This window comes from Nanorana parkeri, unplaced genomic scaffold (genome assembly GCF_000935625.1).
Source record: "Nanorana parkeri isolate BGI_ZX_2015 unplaced genomic scaffold, ASM93562v1 scaffold660, whole genome shotgun sequence".
Taxonomy (NCBI): domain Eukaryota; kingdom Metazoa; phylum Chordata; class Amphibia; order Anura; family Dicroglossidae; genus Nanorana; species Nanorana parkeri.
The window spans coordinates 598756-621761 of NW_017306928.1; the positions used below are offsets into that span (position 1 = coordinate 598756).

Below are 23006 nucleotides of genomic sequence, written 5' to 3' on the forward strand. Positions count from 1 at the left end.
ACTGAGTGTCTGCTCCCTTGTCCCAGTTTTAAATAATGCTTTTTGTGGGCATACATGGGCACGTTTGCCAAAAAAGATGGGTATCTGCCCAATTATAAACAATTTGGGGTCAATTCACATACCTCAGCGTTATGAGAGTAGAAGTTAATTTATCTATCCTTATTTTACCACTCTTTATTTTACTGGCTGAAACATGCAATTCACAAAAGCTGGAATCGTGAATGCACACACAGTTTAACGTTCCTTAAGCAAGTGTTATTTTAATATCACAGACTTTATTTTATCTATTGCTGTGATAAAATAACATTTTTGGGTGTTATTTTAACACTTTTGCAGTGCATTTTGGTAGCATAAGGGGTGGAGCAGATGCCACTGTTACTTTCACTTTCACCACACAAAAGGATTCCACATATAAGGAAGGAATATATTCCATATTCACCACATGCATACTAATTTTAGATTTGGTAGAGCAGAAATCATATAGAAATAACAATAACTTTTTTTCTGAACAGAATGAATATATGAATTACATTTATTTAGATCTACATCTGTTGACAATCAGACAGTGTAGGGAGGGCAAGCAATTCTCCTTACCGCCTATAAAGCCTGTCTTGATATTAAATATGTTGCATGGAACAATCCACTTGCTCTACAACCCCACTGAAGAGTGTTCAGGGACATTTGATTTTTCGTGTAATGTGAGATTTGCCACTAACCTCTAACTGTAAAATATCATCCACATTTGTAGAAGGATAAAAACTGTAGAAATGACAACTACATGTCACCTTCTTCTTCTGTACACAAAAGCAGTAAACCATGTGAAAATGAAGAAAAAGGGTTCCATTTCTATCTACCTCATGTCATCTCAGTGCAGCAAGCATCAGATAATGCCTGAAATCTGTCATAACACCACCCTGAAGGAGGTGATAAATCTACGTCTCAATAACGAGTGATAAAAGGACCTTTTCCTTTTGTGAATTGCATTTCAAGCATATTTTATCACTCCAGTTGTTAAAATAACGTCTGAATAGTTAAAATAACGTCTTAATAGTTAAAATAACGTCTGAATAGATAATTTAGCACTTCTTAAAAATAAGAAGCGTAATTGAGTTTTGTGAATTGACAACCTTTACACAGCAACTATATAACAAGCGATATCAATGAAATAATGGCCAAAATGAAGAAAATAAGCTTTGTCAATTGACCCCTTTGTGTGCTATCTAAAAACAATAAAATCTTCTTTCTGATTTGGCTTACAGATATTAGTGGTGCACACATGGAGAAAGGTGTATTCCCTCTTTCTCCACTTAACCAAAGAACATCAGTAATCAGTCACAAGGACATTATAACAACATAATGAGAAAAATCTCTATGTTGACTAAAGATCTCTTTACAATTGCAAGATCACATTACCACAACTCTAAACAACCCAATCAAAGCAAGCAGTTCTTAAAAAGATCACAGCAGACCATTGTCTTTTATTTTAGCTAAATGTCCCAAGATTTGTCTATTAGTCACCGGCTTTGTTGAAACCCTAACTGAAGACTCAACCTTTTTCTTTACAGTTATGTAGCCTTCCATGTCAAGGTTTTTGTTTGGGAATGCCCACAATGCTACAGCTCACTCACGCACTAGCACAAAAGACAGAGTAACAGCCATACCTCTCATAACAAGGGTCCTCGCACATAATTGTATTGCATGAGTATGAGAGGTAGTGTGCCTGACCAGGTCTGATTAGAGAATGCACTAGGTCAGCCTCTATTACCTATTGGACTACACAGGAAATGTAGACACACAACTGCTGTAGCAGGACAGTGGAGGTTAGTAAGATTATATAAATGGGAATCTGTTAGTACAATATCTAAGTAAATATTAATTTGTGTAATTTCTACTAGGCTTTAAGAAAAACAAGCACAATAGCACATTACCTTAAAGGACTGGACAAAAGTCCATAGTAAAATGCGGATTGTGTATCCCTGCCGAAGAAGTTTAATGAGTCGGGCAGCTCGAAACAATTTCAAGAAGCTCATGTTGAAACTGCTTGTGTTCACCAGCTAAATGGGTCAGATAAAAGAAACAACAATTAGTCCAAAGAATTCAATGCTGATTTTTTTTCTCCTACAGCAATTTATGTATCATTTATCCAGGTACCAGTTTGCAGGAGGCAAGTATATTTCATGTACAGCAAAAACCCGACACATAAAAGGTATCCCACATCTCCAGTACAATGCAGTGCACAGCACACCTCTTGTGCCTTTAAAAAGAAAGGTGCAGTGATATGTGTTAGGATAGCATGGGATAGGTGCAGTTGATCTCTCTTTAGCCATGGTAATTGCAGCACAAATGCTTGATATTGGATACTACTGTGCGGGTAAAAAAAAAAAGATAAATACTGTAAGCCAATCAGATTGCTGAATTGCCCTTGGACACAGGTTCCATGCCACTGAGATTTTAATTTGCCATATTTTTACCTCTGGTACGAGTGTGTGTAAACATATGTTGAAATGATAAAGAGTAGTGTAGCTAAAGACCTGTAACAATAACATGTGTCTCTGAGCCTTATGGGATTCTAGAGCTTATGTTTAATTTAATATTGATAATTATAATTAAACGTCTAGCCCGAAGTACTCTGTGTAGCAGCTGAGTAATATGCAAGCACTTGACACAGACTTTGCTCTTCAGTTACTCATTACAATTACCATGCATGAGAGGTCGCCTCACTGCTGGGTTTCCACAGAACGTAAAATTCCATTAAAGGACAACTATCAAAAAAATATTTAAAAAACACATTTATCAAATAATCCTTACTACCTGATTAAACAATTTATATTTTTGAAAGTTGTATGATGTTTTCATACCTTATCTCCAAGTCATTTAATGCACTGGTGCATCAAGTCCATCTGGAACATAGCTGTGGACACAGGATGTTCATCTCAACTCTTGCACTCATGGTTTATTCCAAATTGTTTTGTAAGGATTACTTGTGTGTATTGTATAATGACAAAAAATGACCATGACCCATCCAATCTGTGGATCACCTGTTACAAACTTGTGTGTCATGCACAAGCACTGCTGCTAGTGATCACCAGTGTTGTAAGATCTTGTAGCCTTGACTTGACACCTCTCAATGAATCACCTGAGCGTCATCATTGCTCCAAGGCAGCGGGAGACAACATTCTAAACATAATTGCTTGGATTAGAGAACTGAATTGCTGGGATTAGATGTCCACTGGTGCAGAGCTCAGATGACTTGTAGCAATGGGCCTAGATGGCACTAAAGCACATTACTGATGACCAATGATGTGGTTGAACCACAGTCAGTGGGAATCATTATGCAATATGCATGAACTCCCTCACCAAGAAGAGTTTTAAATAAATCATGGAAACAGGAGGCAAGTCAAACAACTCTTTTCCTCACAATATGATCTAGAGGAGGCTATTGTTTTCAACGCAATAGCTGATGTGCAAATGAGGTATTACCAAAAAGTACAATATACAAATAAATATTATAGATATTTAAGGAGGTTGTAAGAGCTATCTAAAGGCTCAATAATCTTTTGCATCACCGGTATTGTTGAACCATGCCAAACAAGAGGAAATTCAAAGATGTTGAAAGGGGCTTGAGTAAAATAAACAAACGTGCTACACTAAGTACCTAGCATTACACTCCAGTGAACTGCTGCCATATTGAGACATAAGGCTGCCCTAGGCATGCCTGAATGATGGCATCTTTTTTACAAACTTCACCCCTTTTTTTTTTAAATTATTTTAGTAAAAAAATAAAGCTACAATGCACTACTGGGGGCATCATGAGGCCTGCATTATACATACAGCTACTTTTCACTGGTTCAGACCACCAAATAAGTGAAAGGAATGGACATAAGAGCAAATCAAATTTAAAAAATGATCACATTTTGAATCCTGATTTTGCACCTTGTAAACCTGTTGTGCTAGGCACCAGCCCATAAATGTTGTTTGCTACTATGTTAAATACAGCTTTGCATTGAACATGAACAAGAAAATATAATTTTATAGAAAATTATATAATAATATAATATAATATAATTATATAGAAAAGGCCCATAGGCCCATAGGCAAGATCGCGACTTGTATCACATGGTACAGTGCTCAATGCAAAATACAACCTATTGCCAAGTCCACACATTGTCGTGTAGAGGCTTGGAGAGGTGCCAATACAACCTATTGCCCGACTCGGGCATTGTCATGTAGAGCGCAGGAAAGGAGCCAATAAATCCTACTGCCAGATGTAAATACTGGCATGTAGAGTGTGGAAGGATGAGGTTAATATATACCTTTTGCCAGGCCTGAGTATTGTCACAGACGCTGTGAGGGATTCCTATACTTATGCACTGGAAAGTCTCTATTTTCACTGTCAATTTGTGAAGCTCTGTGACCACAGTAGAAGGACAGAGACTAACCTAGCAGTATGTGCATGCACTCTATGCTGACTGCTTTTATGTGCAACTATAGTTCTGTGTGCAATGCCAGGGTCACACTGTTGTTTGTCAATCACAGTAAAAGTTCATCTACAGAAATTGTTTAATTGCGTGTCATTGTCATAAAGACAGTGATGGAAGCTGGAGCTGCTATTTAACATTCCCAGGTGTGTGCTGTATGTTGAAAATAAGCAGGAATCAGTACAGATCCCTGTGGTACTCCAGCTATTGAAGAGTGGAAAAGATACATAACTGGTGGTGAAAGGTAACAAGTACAATGTAATAAGTTGTTGAAAACAAAACTTGCTCAGAACTGTACAAAACCTCTCTGAAACAAACCGTTTGACACTGATAATGTATTTCAGGTATGATTCATATTTAAAGAATTGAAAGAAAGACAAAAAGCAATCCGCAACATCTCACCTTACTGTCTGTAAGTATTATCTCTGTGATGCTACCAACTACTGTAATAAAATCAAAAATGTTCCAGGTATCCCTAAAATAGTTCTAGAAGAAGAAAAAGCAGAACACGTTATATCACACTGATCAATAGAAAGAGAATATGAGTATTATGTCCATGGAACAACCTCATTATCACGTCTGAAAGAACACAATTTAAGAGACATTAGCGAAGTATCAGTTACGTACCAAGAATCCAAATGCAATGATCTTGAGGATGCACTCCAGGGAGAATAACATGGTGAAGGCGATGTTCAAATATTTTAAAGCAAGCTCATAAGTGTATGGTGCTTGATAATACTAGGAAGGATGGAACAAAAAAAAAGTTTTTTGAAGTTACAAAAAGGTTTTTCATAACTTTATAGATAGTGGTGATAACAGTACTTCTGGATAGAGAAGTAAGCAAAGACCAAGACCAATAACATCTAACAGTTGTCGCAGATTAAAAACTATTGAAAAATATCTTATAAAATGGCATTAGCATGTTAAAGCTCATACGAGAGTTCACTGATTGGGATTACGTTAACCAGGTCCCATACCTTCCCTTTTTACTACAATAAGTGGAATGGGTTATTTAAAGGAAATGTATCACAACTGGGTCCAAGCATGTGAGGAAGAGTCCCTGCACAGTCCCAAAATATAGCTTTTCTATGTGATCGTACAAGAATAAAGAGCTTTCCATTTTGGAACAACCTAATTAGTGTGCTGGCAACATATCCATGGGATACATCATGACCAGTTGAGAGAAGTTGCAGCACCCTCTTAACCACATGGTTGTTTCCAGTACAGTGTGCTAGAGGAACATGCTCCACAACTGGGCTTATGTAACTATCTCAAAGGTCAAGCTTAAATTATAATAGTGCAGGCTTTTGCAAAGTCTGACTCTCCAGCTTGTGTCACGGGGTGAAGTTCTAATAGTTGTTGTAGAGTCAGACAGTTCATGAGGCAGCAAATGCCAGACCTTACTGGAATATAATCCTTGCTAAATGTAAGTTCCGTGATACATCCCCTGCTGATCGGAGCAGTTCAGAATGGATGTCACCATATTGACATCTGTGTCAAGCCAGTTTTTTCCACCATCTGTGATGAAGGAAAAAACTGAACTTGCCAGAGCATTGTTAGGACAATGAGGATTTGGATGTAGGCGGATATGTGTCTGTTTACATTTGATTACCTCTGATCCATCATTTCACTTGCTGCATCAGCTTAATTGAGTAAACTCTCAAAGGTATTAATTAATTCTGAATATAATATCAAACATCTACTTTTAAAGAACAGGTATCATTATAAGGTTGCATTAAAATAAATAATATAAATACAAGAAGGAGTTTTGTTCCTACCTTCATCATTAGCACCACAGTATTTAGAGCAATCATAGCCATGATGGTGTATTCAAATGATGGTGAAACTACAAAGTGCCAGACGCGATACTGGAAGGTATTGCGATTCTGGGGCATATACCGAGTGAGTGGTTTGGCACTAATCGCAAAGTCTATGCAGGCTCTCTACGAACAAGAAAAACACATGTCTCAATGCATAGAATATTACTTTTTTTGACAATGTGAGAAGGACAATGGGGTACAGGCTTACACCCTTTGAGCACTGGATGGGTGAAGCTGAAGTAAGTTAAACCATTGTGCATGTTTTATTTATTTATTGACTATGTAGCAGAAAGCAGTGCCTGCATATTTATGAGAAAATATGGCACATATACAATATATTTACAAATTATATATAGAAACCAAATTTGTAAAACATGAAAGGCAGTTAGTAAGTCTGGCCCTTATAATCATGTAAAAAAAAATAAGAAGGTTTAATATCACTTTAAACTATAGGCAAAAAGAAAAACAAATACAAATATGATGCAGACCATCCATAGCATTAACACAGCAGGTTTTTTTCTTCTAAATCCTATCTGCAACATCATGTTTTTACCGATATATATGTAATTTAATGTATTTATGTAACCTGACATATATGTGTATATGTATATATGTAATTTTCTATTTTCCCATAGTTCAAGTTTTAAACAATTCTGAACCGTAAGCACGATATGAGTTTCACAGTCAAAAGACCTGAAGCTATCCATCACCTCATTCTTTTCCAGCCGGCATTCTTCCATCATCTTGTCCCCTTGTTCTTGGAAAGTGATGATAATCAGAGCCACAAAGATATTGACGAAAAAGAAGGGGAAGACAACAAAATAGACAACATAGAAGATTGACATCTCCATACGGTTGCCACGACTGGGACCACGGTCCTCTTCAGTCACATCCACCGAATGCTGTAAAACCCTAATAGCCAAAGATAACACAGGCCCCATGGGAAATATTCAGTATGGCTTGACTGCTATAATTATGGAGGTACTCTATGAATGGTACTTACTGAGGCCAGCCTTCCCCTGTAGATACAGTGAAGAGAGTAAGGAGAGCCCAAATTATGTTGTCATAATGGAAATCATGCCTCTTCCACTCTCTGCGTTTGACCTCCATCTTGTTCTTCTCATGATCTATGTAACTTCCTCTAAACAGATGACACATGCAGTCAGTCAAAGACATTTACATTGTTATCTGGCTCTAAAAATCTTTATTCCTAAAATGGCTTAGACACTTTTTGCAGATTACCCGAGTCCTACTTTTTTTTAGCACTCCATTAAAGTGACTCAGTTAATAAACTTTAATTAAAAAAAAAAAAGACATTTACATTGTTATCTGGCTCTAAAAATCTTTATTCCTAAAATGGCTTAGACACTTTTTGCAGATTACCCGAGTCCTACTTTTTTTTAGCACTCCATTAAAGTGACTCAGTTAATAAACTTTAATTATGAATAACTTTTTAAAGGTTTTTTCTAGGGATGTTCACATACCAGTATCTGCCAAGTTCGTAGCGGTTGCAGCTGCGACTGGACCCTGATGCTCCAGCACTGTCTTGAAATCATTAGTCTGTATTGTTTTAGAAAAACTGTCACATGACACTAAAAAAAAAACCTTTGTAATCTCTAAAGGTTTTTGCGTGTGTCATCTCTAAACAGATGACACACGCAGTCAGTCCACATATTGTCAAAGACATTTACAATTATGTCATGTTTCCTCGATGAGCTCGAAGGTAGAGGAAAGTAACTACAAGCTACTAGCGAGATGGTATTTAACACCTTCTAGAATGGGGAAATTTGATAAAAAACACTCCAAGGAAAAAATATGGTATTGGTATTAAATAAATATTATTATGGCATCCCTAATAATATAACAAATCATACATCAAAACAGGGATGCACAAATCCCACAAACCCCGTAGCCAATGCTTCTTAAAAATGACAGCTGCCTCCTAACTTTTGAGTTTTCTCTAGTCTAGTCTTTCAATGGAGCTGGAAAAGTATCTGTACTTGTACCAAATATGGTGCTTGGTATGTAAACATCCCTAGTTTTTTCCTCCTTTTATATTATATGCTAAAATGACTCAACCAGTACTGTAGACAGCGGTGGGACACTTTGCTATTTGTTAGATTATGGTGAATGCAGCAGGAGAAGTAAAACATTTTGATGCTGCAAGGTGAACCTGTAAAGCAAAGGACACTGCCATCCACTCCAGCTGGGGGTGGGGGAACATTAAGGATCCACACGTGAGCCCCTAAGAAATGAAAAGGCAACTTGTAATGTAACTAACCAATAGTCACTTGCAAATAAAATATTGGTTTTGGGCACACTTAAGGGCATATTTGTAAAATGGAGATCAAAAAGTCAATAATACAATTTTTTTCACCTCTGAATCTCACCTGCAGCTACTGAACTATTAGGAACCGTGTCGTTGGGCTTTTGTTCGCCTCAGAACTGCTTTTCTGTGCATACATATCAATAGGAATGTAAAAGCAGCTTGATGCAGCACAGAAGGAGGTCAAATGCACCTGTCAAGCAACTCTTATCTCAAAAGTACCTCAATCAGATTTCAAATGCAAGCAAAGTGCACCTGGAAACAAGCTGTACTTGCCCAAAGTCCTTATTGTGCCAAAATGAGATTGAGTAAAGTAATATCCAGGTGTCAGAATATTCAACCTCTTTTTTGACTATGCCCTTTTAAATGCTAACTCAATGTCTGTAATGGTATGATAATTTTACATACATATGTGTAAATGTTATTATTATATGCCTTTTTTTGGTATAGGATTATAAGCCCTTTAAATATCCTATGACTCAGTGTAGCTGAAAGCCAAGCAGAATAATAATATGAAGCAGCAGTCCACCAGTGTGAACCGTAATAAGCCATGATACTTGGCTCTGATCCTTTGTTTGCTTTATGGATATCATCAGTGCTCTGTCCTTGCCAGGGATAGCTGCAGCAGACAGACAGTAATAGAATGATCCAGTGATGAAAGAATTATGTATATGAATTTCCTTGTACATTTCTGATTGCATTGTAGGGGAGGACAATACCCCCAGAGATACATTAATTCTCCAGACGTACATGCATTCCTTCTCTGTATCCTTTGAGCTGTCTGTGCAGTAAAAGAACTTGCCCTTGAAGAGCTGAACAGCGATGACGGCGAATATAAACATGAAGAGTTTGTACACGATGAGGATATTAAAGACATTCTTCAAAGAGTTAACCACACAATCAAATACTGCCTGGGGAGAAAATCACATATTCAGTTTTCACAAGAAAAAGGAACATTGTATTTAGCATTATGAAAGGACAAGTATTTCTTAGATATATTGATTGCGTACTTATATGGTCAGCTGTACGTATTAAAGTGACCCTGTCACTACTGTGAAGACATTAGAGCAGAATAACCTTATAAAAGAAGAGGAGTACTCATCTCTCCGGGATGTGGTAAGGGAACTCTTTGCTCTTTTTATGAGCTTTGACTATCACTGCCATCCAACACTCCTGGGTATAACACATAGTAACCCCCCACCACCACTGCTGCGTGATGTAATTCCCTTGCCAACCCCTATGTCTCTACTATGTTGTGCTCCAACCAGCCATTTCTGGTCAAATTTAAGGCAAGCGTTGCCAAAATTGCAAATCAAGATCCAAAAATTGTGACTCCGACCAAAAAAGGGTAAGTTGGGTAATGTATACATTTTACTATCCCCTTACTTAACTATATTGCAGTGGAGTGATGCCTACCTTACTCCAATTACACAATTTTTGACACTCATTTAACATGAATCTGTGGTTTGGCCATACAGGGCAAAGTAACAGGTTCACTTTAAAGCAGACCTGCACAGACTGATATCTGAATGGGCAAAGCACAGGTTCACTTAAGGACTTTCTACAAGTTGCATTTATATACTACCTCAGTATAAACTTTATTTTCACCATTTACAGATCCAAAGAGCAAGAATTACAAGATATAAGCCCTGCTTATATATTTTCCCATGCTGTGATTAAAGTATCTGGGTTTACAGATCAAGAACAATTACTACAACAGATATATCCCAGTAAAGCATTCCTATTTAAAGTCATTTATCCTAGCACACAAGCAGAGCCCTGGCTTTAAATTTCAAGACTTTGGTGTGGTGCCTCAAATCCCTTTCTGACAGTATGTTTTGCTTGTTACCTTCAGCTTGGGGAGACGTTTGATGGTTTTCAGCGGACGAAGCACCCTCAGCACACGTAGAGACTTAATGGTTTTGATGTCTCGGCCTTTGTTAGTCCTAAGAGATGCACCACAAGTAAATTACAAATAAAACAAAGAAGAGAATGGATTAACTTTCCCATTCACATTATATATCCAAACAAGATGACTGCCAGAAACATCTATATCAGACACAGAGCAAGGAAATGCCTGAGTGTCCCCAGTGCAATAGAGAGTCCAGAAAGTGTGAACACCACAATTATAATGACATAGAATAGGCTTTGTTCTAAATTCCATGACTTCAAATATTCAGACACGCTAGATGACCATTGTTCAGTCCTGCCAAAATCATCAGGCAGCAGTAGCGTTTGAGGTGCCAAGGAGGGCACCAGCAAACTCAGTAGACATTGTAGAAAATGTATATATAAAAGATTTTTTCTTTCCTAACAAGCTCTATTGCAGGGCTGTCCAACTTCAGGGCTCAAGGGCTGTGCTCAGGCCAGAATTTTGTGAAAGGCATATTTAAATTATATAGAAAATTAGGTTTACACACAGATTCCTCAAAGAACAAAATCAAACAGGCAATTGTTCATCAACTTCCAGATTAAACTACCACCAAATCCAAAGCAAAATTTTAATCCAACAATGCTGACAATTGAACTCCAGCACATGCACATTTAATATGGGTTTCAAATATTTTACTACCATTTAAAAATGTTTGTGAGCAATAATGAGCACTTCTGATTTATTCATGTGTTAATCTCCACATTGACTTATCAGAACTAATGATCAGATAGTTGAAATTACTTACAAATATCCATCATACTTAAAGCTGAACTCCAGGTAGATAAGAGAAGAACAGCAATTAATGCAGTTATGTGTTTATTAAAACTAAAGTTTATTTTGAATGCAACTAGTGTAAGTACCAAAACTTGATTTGAATTTAGCCACTTGTAATGCCCTGTGCAGGCGCACTTAGGCTGGGAGATGGAGGGGAAGCACTAGGAGTCAATCAGGTAAGTTGCATGAGCAAGAGCTGACAAGCAACATGTTGATAGGACAAGAGAGCAGTTTGTGCACAGCAGTGAACTGCTGCTGCTCCTTCACTGTTCATCTTCACCGGTTAGGGGCAGAGAGGTGACCTACTGTTATCGCTTAATCGCAGCAGAGAAAGGTTAGGTCACCAGGCTCACTAGGCCAGGCTGTCTAAATCTCACAACTGGATGGTTAATGTTAGAATGAAGTATTAAATTACATATACATTGAAATAGCTGTAGATACTTGGAACAGTCTTCCAGTAACCGCAGTGAATCAATTAACAGTTTTTTAAATTAAAGCAGACTCTGTGCAAACCAAATATTAACCATTGGAGTGGGGCTACCCCCACTTAACCCTGCAAGGGTTAGGATTTTCTTTGCCCAGAGTCTGCTTTAAACATATTAGAGATAAACATAAAAAAAAAAGGGCAGACTCAAAGGATCACCTTTTCTGCCATCACTCTTCTGTGCTTCCATGCTTCCATGACACAATGTACAAACATTTTTAGCAAGTAAAAAGCTCCCATACTGTATACTGTATGTATTTCAACGGTTCAGTTAAATGTTTGCCTGGAGTTCAACTTTAATTCCTTATTATTTGTGGTAAATGAAGTCCTGGTATGGCCTGAATTATTAAAAACAAATTATTATTCTGATTTTAAACAATAATTTCCTTTTGTATGGTTCATTTTTGTTATGATGGACCTTGAGAACATAATTGGACAGCCTAGGCCTATTGTTTCCTTGAGATAAGAGTGGCACTGAGGTTGTCTCTGCAAGGACTAACAGACCTGTAGGATATAAATATCCATATCTATGGACTTCTTGGCATGAAAAGTATCATTAGTCACTGAAATGGTTTCCAAACGTACAGCCGTTGTTAAGCATCCATAGGTACCACTAAACAAGGTGGGTGTGTGTTTTCAAGGATTACAGTCACATAACAAGGACACAAAAACAATATAATGTGCATGACATGTTGACAATACAAAACCGCACAACAGCTTCTTCACAAGACAAGCTTATATTTACCCCAAAATATTCCTGTGTTTATCCAATAAATAAGGATGATAGATGGGAATAGAAAACGAAAGAAGGCAGCAGATAAGAATAGTTTTGGCATAAAGTGGGAAAATGCCAGGAAGGCAAAGAAATTACAAGAATAGAAAATATAGAAGAAAAGGAAGGTGTTCTTATACTTACGCCAAAGCAAAAGCTATTAAAGCGCCCACCACAACTACAAAATCCAAGATATTCCATAGGTCACGGAAGTATGAACCGTCATGTAAGATTAAACCCTGGTCGATCATCTGTGAACAATAGAAAGAATGCCAAGACTGTGTTCATCTATGATGGCTACTCACCACTTGAGTCAGAAATGAAGATTACATTTGGTTAAAATTATTCCAGGATTGCATTTTTGTTTCCAATTGTTTGTGTTTTCATTTCACAAAACATTTGTGAATAAACTATGAACAAGTTATTAGAAATCGGAAAAAAGTGGATTTTCTAAAACTTTTGAGTGGTAGTGTATATAGTTTAAGATGTAAGGTATAACAGTTTAGTGCAGATGCACTGTAACTTCTGCATGTATTTAAGGAATTTACGCCATCAGTGGCCAACCAATGGCTGAAGAAAAAATGATGCTGGACCCAGAAAGAGACCAGGAGAAAAAGGTAGCGTTGGCAATGGAGCAAAGAGAAGGCAAGCAGACCTCAATCACTGGAGGAAAGCACACTAGGAGGTAAGTCTGCCATACTTGCACATCTGGGGACACCATGTAGATACAGTTCTACTTTAACTCTGTATGACAAAGGGCAGGCCTGCAAAGGTGACCTGAAATCATGGGTTAAAGAAATGTGGAACTCCAGCCTAAATTTTGTGTTTGGAAAAGAGTGGAGAGGGAATGGACCTTCTGTCAGGTTTGTTAGTGCTCTATGTGTCCCTGTTTTTATTTGTTTGACATGACAGTGACAGCAGACAAAGAGTGCAAATCTCTCTTAATTTTACACAAAAAAAGTGTTTTAGTTGGAGATAACTACTTTAATGAGGACAGATCTATCACAGAGGCACCGTTCTGCATAAACAATGGCTAAACGTACCTTTATTACCATCTCAAAGGTGAAAACACCAGTGAAAACATAGTCAAAGTAGCGAAGAACCTGTTAAAAGACAGTCCAAAATGTAAAGATTCAATGTGATTTTGCAGTAGATAGACATAGCTTATAATGATTTGGGTTCATAGAAAAAGTGTTGCATAGTTAAAGGCAAAAGGTAAAGAAAAAAAAAGAAGCAAATGCAATAATTGTCAATTCATAAATAAAATCACGTAAGGTGGGTACATGTTTTTGAGTGTAAAATGTATAACTCACTTTGTTGTGGTCAGAGTTGGTCAACACTGGGTCCTCAGCTGCTAGGGCGATACTACTAGCAGCAATCACTAGAAGGATGCTCATTTCAAAATATCGTAGATTCACAATGTAATGGCACACTTTCCTTACCCTATGAATAAAAAATATCAGATAACAAGACCACTAGTTCATGGAAATCCTTATCCTACTTCACAACCAACACCATATTTCTATTCTGGGAAAGGGAATAAAGAGTTTAAAAGATAATTTTCTCAAAGCAAAATGTCTGCAAAAAAAGCCTCGATGCTCTGATGACTGTTCTTTAAAGTAGTTCCAGGCAAATATTGAGTAAAGCTAAAGAGGTCCAGCTTCACTCACTCAGAACTAGTATTTGTTTTTCTGGTTAAAGAATGTGCCAATGTGAAGGTATATAACAGCAATATGTAAAGGTTTGCACGTTTAGAGCACAGGTAGCACCCAACATAAATCTAATTTAGGATTTGTTTAAATAACTTTTATGGAACTTCAGAGCACTGCAAAATAATGTAACTAGCAAAGGATATCCCACTGATATAATTAATCTAATGAAGTTGTTTCTCTCCCCTAAAAATGATTGTGTACAAAATACACCATCCTGCAAAGCCTCTTACAGTGTCCTTCAAAGCTGGGAAAAAAATTATTTTATAAAGTGGGTCCAGCAGATGTTGTAGTGTAGGTTATGCTGGAAGACTGTTTCAGCAACACTAGGAAGCATATCACTGGCACACCACCAGAAGAACCTATTTGCATTTCTTGTCCCAAGGTATTACCAAATACTCACAGGGATAGCAGCTTAGAATCAAAGACAGAATTTTAGAGATGTCACCAGCACACCGTTATGACTTGTGCAAACAGCAAACATCCATTTATTGACAAGTATTTACATTCATGTGCAAGCGCTTTCGGGGGCGCGCACGGTCCCCTTCATCAGGCTCAGAATGCTGATTGCACAAGTCATAACAGTGTGCTGATGACATTGCTAAAATTCTGTATCTTGTTTGCACCATCCATGGTCACTTCGAGCACCTGCCTGCATTTTGCATGGGAATGGATCCGGTAAGTAGTGCAGAAAGGCATCTTTTCTTTAAAATCAAAGACAGTCCCTCAAGCCACCTGGGTCAAAATAGTACTTTCAGTGCTGGGATCCTGACACTGATATCTTTCACTGCAGGAAAGTTCTATCATTGACACCGAGGATCCTAATGCAGGAGAGGTATGTATGCAAACACGCTTACAAGTTTACTTTAGGGAAGCTTAGTGTTGGGGTTACAGGAAGGTTTAATTTGATGGGGCCTGATGCTACTCGTGCTAAAAGCTAGTGTATTGATCTTGGTTGCCACATTTTTCTGTTTCTTCCTAGGTGTTGATTTCATCTAACACAAACAGACAACATCCTAATGGGGCAGAAGACAGACTCATGTAAATACTAGACTCTCATTTCCATAATCTAGAACACATACGCAAGCCATACAGCCAGGAACATTCTAAATATACCTGCACGTTGTAAAGAAAGATACTGTTCACGATGACTGTCAAATGTAGAAGTTGGTGACATTAAAAATCAGAAATAGAATAGAATACACAGACTTACGGATTGGCAGAAGTGAAGATAAGCATTGAACTGTATGGCACAATAGCTTTTGGAGACTCTAGCACTTTTCCTTTCCTTTTCATAGCTTGCTCTTCTAAATCGTCAGCCTCTTCCTCATCCTTCTCTTGCTCCTGAGATACAAGACTGATCTCTCCATCTCTTCCTTCAGTCACTAGAACCCGACCAAAAATTTAGAGTAAACTGCTTAGAGTTGTAACATAGAAAAATACACCACTGAATGGAAACACAATAAAAGTGTATTTGATAGTAAAAAAAGAAGTAAAAGCAATAGCAGTGAAAGCACATAGGGAAATACAGAGAGCGAGAAGAGTCCTCACTCTGTACCACGGTGCAGTCGGAAGCCATTCCAGCATCAGGTAAGGTGATCACTGTACTCTCTGTGATTCGCTCTGTGCTGCTGGAGACATCAGCCAAACTGCAACTGGTTGGATTAGGACTTTCCTCTTGACTCCTCATGCTGCCCAGCAAGGCCTGCTCACTGTAATCCATGTCTGGGGGACTGCCATTCTTCCCATGGCTCATTTCCTGCAAGGGAGCAGTGTTGGGAATGGGACCCTCACATCCCATTGTGCTGTCATTCCTGTCTCACCAAAACAACAGTGTGAGGGGGAAAGAGAGAAAAAACTAATGAGATAACTGCTGCAGGAAGTAAAAGAGAGACACAGCAATATGTAAGTTGGAAGTACAAAACAGGGAACACTAGCAAAGGACACAAGTGTATATAACTTTGTAGTCAGGTCTTCGTAGTTAGGCTTTTAGTTGCTAACACTTCATAAGAGGGTGTCTATCACTACTGCTATATTTCCTAATGTTGGGTAGTAATCGTTATCATAGTGGCAGAACAAATTCTGCATTCTGGCTTCATCACACTCAGTAAAAGTGCCTCCCAACATAAGATAGGTTTGTGAGCATCTTACTATCACACATGTATGAACTTGTTGAACATCCCACATTTAACACCAAAGGTATTAATATGGTGTTGCCCTCCACCATGCAGCTTTAACAGTCTCTAGTCTTGTGGAAAGACTTTTCATAAGGGTTCATAGTGTGTCTATGGGAATGTGTGCCTATTAAGAAAAAAAAGCATTTGTAAGGCCAGGTGCTTATGTTGGATCAGAAAACCTGGTTTGCAACTTGTGTTTCAATTCATAGGTTGAGGTCAGGGCTCTATGTTCTACCAAAATGTCTTTATGTACCCTTCTTTGTATACAGGGTACAGTCATGCTAGAACAGAAAAGGGCCTTTTTTACACTGTGGAGGTTGGAAGCACATACCGTGTTTCCCCGAAAATAAGACACTGTCTTATATTTTTTTTCCCCCAAAAAAACACACTATGTTTTACTTTGGGGGGATGTCTTATTTTTGTTTTAATGTCAGAAGTTCCCTCAGTGACTGAGGCTCAGTCACCTCATCTCACCTCACTCCGACCCCACTGGCCATGCCGCACTGTGCCGCTGCCTGCTGGTTAATGTAGTTTTCTGCCCTGCGGCAGCTTTCTAAGCAAAAGCAGAGGCAGACAGGTGTCTGCTGATTTCGGGACATGGGCGGCATGCAGCAGCTGCGGTCAGTCCCCGCTGTGTACTCTGGTTGCTCTCTGGCGGCCCCACCCCCAAATGACAGAATACCCAGGGCCCTGGCTGCGCCCCCTCCCATCCTCGCCTAGCCCTTCCTACGGCCCTGCCAGCTGTGCAGACAGTGGACACTGCAGTAAAGTACATGCTACAGTACCACCGAACTAGGTCTTATTTTTGGGGTATGTCTTATATTACAGTAATCTCTAAAGATAGTGCTAGGTCTTACTTTCGGTGTAGGTCTTATTTTCGGGGAAACACAGTAATTATCTACTGTGAAATGCTGTACATATGCTGTAGCATCAACAGTACCTGTCACTGTAAACACTGGAACCTTATAATTTAGAGAATGTGATGGCCAGGTGTCCACAAACATTTGTGGACTTTTCACACTGGAATATATTAAGTGTTCTATCTTGTTTTTACTATTCTTGGATCATAAACATGATTACTATATACCATTAGTGTCACGCTTCCTGATTAATTCCCCATATTGTGGCAGCCTAACAGGGTCTGTGTCTAAGTGACAACTTGTTTAAAGGAAACCTGTCCTGAGAGAAATACTATGGCTGACCTATACTTCAGAGAATGCTAGGTGATCCAGTGGGTTCAACACTCTATAAAGTCACTAACCTGGATCAGTTATACAGATCAGGAGATCTAAAGGCTATTTTATTTCACTGTCTGGGTCAGTGACCAAAACTAAAACCAGAGGGAGTGAGACAACTAGCGTTTTTTTAGGAGAGGCCAGTGATGGCAGCCTACATACATCTCTCAGCACAGGTTTCCGTTAAGGGTTTGTGGGAAGAGGCATTGACACAAACAACTGTAGGCAAAATCTTACTAATGGATTACCTTACAGAGATATCAGAAGTCATTCAACCCATTTGAGCCCACCAAAAACAAAAAATGTTGGTTAAACTTTAAACATTAATGGTTGTAATGTCTGGTATTTTATATATCTGCACAACTGTTCTTTATATTCTGCATATACAGTGAAAAGAAACAACTTATGTAACAGCTGGTTAAACTAAGCATTACCTAAATTTAGGATTTCCTATTGTCATGAGATAGGAAAGAAAAATATGTTTTTAAATAATTTACAGATCCAATTAAAAAGGTAGGTGTAAGCTTGTAACAACAATTTTAAGCCGAGTTAAGTCTGGAAATGTTTCCAAACATAAGCGGATCATAGATGAAGCTTGGATGCATAGATATGAAATAACTGACAAAGCAGTTACTGATTATCTTCACATCTATGCTACACCTATGATCTGCTTATGTTTGGAAGAAATATAATCAGCGCTGTACATACATTTGCAGCAACACAAGGCTTAAGTACCTATCTTCACAGTATTTGAGACAACTCGAAGGTGGCTCCTCCTCAGTTATCCTCACTTCCTTGGCTTCACCATTCATTTTCTCCTCTTTGGGTGTTTTACCATGCTCAGTGGTCTCTCTGTCAAGTCCTCCTTCCTGACTGGCTGAGGTGCTATTTGGATTGCTGGATGTCTCTTTCCCTTCAGTCCTAACTTTTCTGTGCCGACTTCGTCTTTGGCTTTGCCTCCTGCGTACAGACTCCTCAAGTGTTGTGCCATTGGGGTCTGTATTTTCAGCTTTGACATGTCTAGACTTCTGCCGCCAGTGTTCCCTGAGGTTTTGATGAGTGGGGCTTTCTTCTCCATCCTTTGGACCATCTGTTCCCGGCTTTTCTTCTTCCGGTCCTTCTACTTTTTCAGCAGTTGACTCTTCTGCTTGCTTTGTCTTGCGATATATACTTGAGTGAGGATTCAGAGCTGCTAGTTCTTCATTCTGTAGAGCTTCCTTACTAGACATCTGTATATGTCTCCTTAGTTGACTTGTGCGCTGCTCCCAGATGGACATGGTATGCCGCTTTCGGCGATCATTCCTAGAAAAAGAGACCAAATAGCAAACAAATCACTGTAGTAGACTTCCATAGCCTATTATTACACCATAACAATTGTAATGGCCAACATCTGTCCTAGGTTATCAGAAAAGGAGAAAACTCATGTCACAGATTTAATGGCTACTACCGAGAGTAACCACTTTATTATTAATATACGTTCAACTAATGCCATCATCATTGACTGGTCATTTTCAGTAAAGGGTTAGAAACCTTGTCAGGTTTTTACTGCCTTCTGGGGTTTCCCTACATAGATTTATCCTTACTTCCTGTCCTGCTAATGTGTTACCGGGCAGACATTGAGGAGAAAACTCCAACCACAGTGCAGACTGAAATAAAAATGCGTTTCTTTATAAGGGTAAGAAAAGTCCAGACCCCCTTTTCAGCCAACAATCAGCCCAATCACAGTGAGAAATGGGAAGGAATAAGAAAGGAGAACTGAAGAAAGGAAGGGATCGGCAGCAGCAGATTCAAGGTTTTAAAGTGCCACTGACCACCAATGATTATGTAGGGGTTTTTGTTAACCCTTTTGCTGCCAAAGCGGTTTTTGTGTTTTTTGGACACAAGCTAAAATGCGCATTTTAGGCTTGAAGAATTATATATTTCCTGAAAACAGAGACCCTGTAGAATAAAATGGTGGTTGTTGCTATTTTTTATGTTGCATAATATTAATGCAACTGTTTATCAAGCCAAAATGTTAGTAAAACATACATTTATGGTAATCTTGGTGTGCATAAATACACAATAATACACAATTTGTTTGAAAGATATAACAGTTGGGGTTGTGCTGAATAAATAGACACCAAACATGTCAAGCTTCAAAATTGCTAGCACCTGTGATTTGGGGAAAAACTATGGCTCCCAAAATTGTCCTTTGGAGACTTTTACAGAACATTAGTTTAGAGTTAACCATGAATAATGGCCCTAAAATTTTTGCTCCCACTTCGGCATGCACTGCAATACCTAATGTGTGTCTATTTCATACACAGGTGCATCCTACATGTGTTTGTGTTAGTATGTGCGTGTACGTTAGGGTGAGGGACTTAAATAAAGTTTATTTATTTTATTTATTTAACTTTATTTTTGTAAACTTTTTTGTACCTAATTTTTTGCTATCACATAAAGGTGAGAAATTCTCTTTAAGGAGACATTAGGAACCTATTAGACCTCTAATGTCACCTTTCCACTTCAATAAAGCTGATCAAGCACAATCTGTACTTCTATCCTGGCCTCTGTGTCTGGGGAATGACAGCTCAAAATCATCATCACTTCCAAGAACACACAGCAGGGAGGAGATCAGCGTTCCATGTTCACTGATCTCTCTCCCCTCTCTCAGCCGACACACGCCATGATGGTTCTGTCCAGCTGGAGGGCCAGTGAAGCCCAGAATGCATGGTGAATACCACCAAAAAATTTAAAAATGATATAAAATGAATTTAGGTCAAGCTATCACTGAAAACTGAAAAATGGGCTGTCATTAGATAAAATAACAACTAATGAGATAAAATAATAATTCACAAGGAAATAGAAGTTTTCAGTATTTGAATGTTCACTTCACACAAGAAAATAATTTCACACCATTGCGATATTTTTTTGGACTGATCAGGATGTGAAAATTATCACAAGATAAAATTAGTTACTCATGTCAAATAACATATGCACATAAATTAATTTGATTATGCAAATTGACTGCCTGAGGTCTCCCTTACCTGTTCTTTGTATTCCAGTGAAGACACTCCTAGGGTACTTCACATGCTGACCAGAACCTCCAGATCTGTTATAATGAGGCCCAAAATGGACCAGCAAAAGTTGTGTGACCAGGCACCACTCTGCTAATGCCTTTATGAAATATATTAAAAAACCTTCTACACATCTAGGAATTGTCCTTTTGTAAGTTTTAATTGTTTTACAAATCCTTTACCCTCTGGGCAGGTGCGTCCCGAGGCCGGGTGTCACTTTGCGCGATATTGTCATCGCGCATGCGTGGCCATCTGATTGACGCCTGTCTGTGGCCATCTTGGTGATGGACGCCGGCAGAGAGAGGAGGGGACGCCTCTCCCCCGCCCCTTCCCTCCTGTTGCCGGGGGCGGCGGACGTAGCGTGGGTGTCGGGACACGTTCACCCGGCGGGATGAGGTATGCTGCCGGGTCTCCTCCTCTCTCCTGACACTGTCGGGCTCTCGGTCCATGACCGAGTGCCCGAGTTTTTAGAGTGGGTGACACCAAAGTGACTGTCAGCCATTTTGTTGTTACCCCTGCAAGGGAATGTCTACTACCCCTCCCAGGGGTTTCATCAAAACTGAACTTCAGGCAAACAGCTGAATACACAAATGAAATACACAAAAGGGAGCTGTTTTACCAAAGGATTTGTATTGCTGCCCACCCATTATTGAGATTTATGCAGCTCTGCCACATAGCAGAGCCCTGTCTGGCACAGTAGGGGACCTGCTCCTTCTCTGCTTCAGTTTAACTTACAGGTCACCTACCCACTCTCACCTAGGGATAGGGCAGTGGAAAAGGAAGCAGCACACTGATGAGCTCATCTCTTTGTTACTCTGCTCTCCCCTCCTTTCAGAATGTGAGCACATGAGTCAACACAACTGAATGGAACCTTGTATTTCATCTCCCTCTCCCATTCTGATCACTGCTGTACAGGGATTGCAAGAGGCTAATACCAGGTCTGATTCAGGCACTTACACTGCCAGCATTTACAAATACATTTAGGATGTATTAATAATTAAAGAGCAGAATCAATGTGTGCCTTTTATATTTGCCTGGAGTTGAGCTGTAAAACTGTGCAATCCTGTATAGTGTACAGTCCCTAGTTCCCAAATTGCATTTTGGCCTCTCTGAGTATGTCCAAAATACTTATCCGGCAACTTCAAGTGTTACTGTAACCACATCCCACCATATTTGCACTTATGTAGTGCGTAGCTTAAATCTTATAGGTAAGGAAATCTTGGTGGAAAAGGTATTGACTTATTACAGAATAATGATTTGTTTCACTAGATACTTACATACAGAATAAATAGAGTAAATATCACAGATAGGTCCTTGAATCAGAATTTTAGAGTACTGTATACACATTTATAACAAGAACAATCTACCAATTGCTGGTGACTTGTTAAATTGCAATTAATGACACTATACATTATGTTATTTTCTTAATGTCTAGGTAATGCATGCTGTCAAAGTGGTAATTACTAATGTTACTGATACGGCTCTGTGTCATTATATGACTCATCATGCAAAACAAATACTTTCGAACACTCATTGCAGTGCATTCACTTCAGTGGGGGAAAACCCATGGAATTCTCTGTTATTCCACAAGAGAGTAAACAGATTAATGGGGAATTTTTAGTTTGCATTGTCATATTATATTTTGTATTTGATGGCAAAATGTCAGAGGCCCCACCACAGCATTATCATGACTGACGCATCCGTTTTTTTCAATATTTGTTTCCTGATTCAGACCTGCTTAGTATTGACCTGAGCTGATCCCAAAATGTGGATGACGTTAGATTTGGATGAAATTTTATGGATTGGAATGTCCAGAGCCAAATCAAATGTCAATGTTCTTTTTGGCAGGTTGGATTCCAAAAGGCTTCTGGAAGAAAGGGACCAAATGATGCTTCAAATGCTGTCTTTGCCTTATATCTGCTTCTGCTGATGCCTGGGCACCCGTAGCTTGACTGCCATTGCCACCAGATCCCACCCTTGTACCTTTTTATTCCTAGTAGCACTAGTAAATAAACTGGCTCGGGCTATTTTTGGTCCAATCATCTAATCAGACAGGGCTGCCGGGAGATTCCCAAACCATTCCACACACATTTTCTACCATTAGCTGCTTTATGATACACACTTTTGGAAACCTGGCTCTGATTCCTGTTGACTTCACCGGGGCATTTGATTTGGAAATTTTGAAGTTTCTAAATGTTTTTGGTTTTTTTTTTTTAAATCAGAACAGCCCCAACTGATCCAA

The 23006-nt window shown here is 38.8% G+C and overlaps 1 protein-coding gene across 1 annotated transcript in view; it reads right to left on the minus strand.

The window, feature by feature from the left end:
- CACNA1E (calcium voltage-gated channel subunit alpha1 E) overlaps positions 1-23006 on the minus strand; it is a 280243-nt gene that overhangs the window by 35364 nt on the left and 221873 nt on the right. Inside the window, 15 exon segments of the mRNA XM_018563377.1 lie at positions 1929-2054; positions 4881-4964; positions 5106-5216; positions 6257-6421; positions 7009-7210; positions 7302-7439; positions 9375-9535; positions 10474-10570; positions 12561-12572; positions 12732-12838; positions 13631-13690; positions 13901-14030; positions 15510-15681; positions 15848-16110; positions 18444-19010. Of these exon segments, the coding sequence (XP_018418879.1) occupies positions 1929-2054; positions 4881-4964; positions 5106-5216; positions 6257-6421; positions 7009-7210; positions 7302-7439; positions 9375-9535; positions 10474-10570; positions 12561-12572; positions 12732-12838; positions 13631-13690; positions 13901-14030; positions 15510-15681; positions 15848-16110; positions 18444-19010 (2395 nt within the window).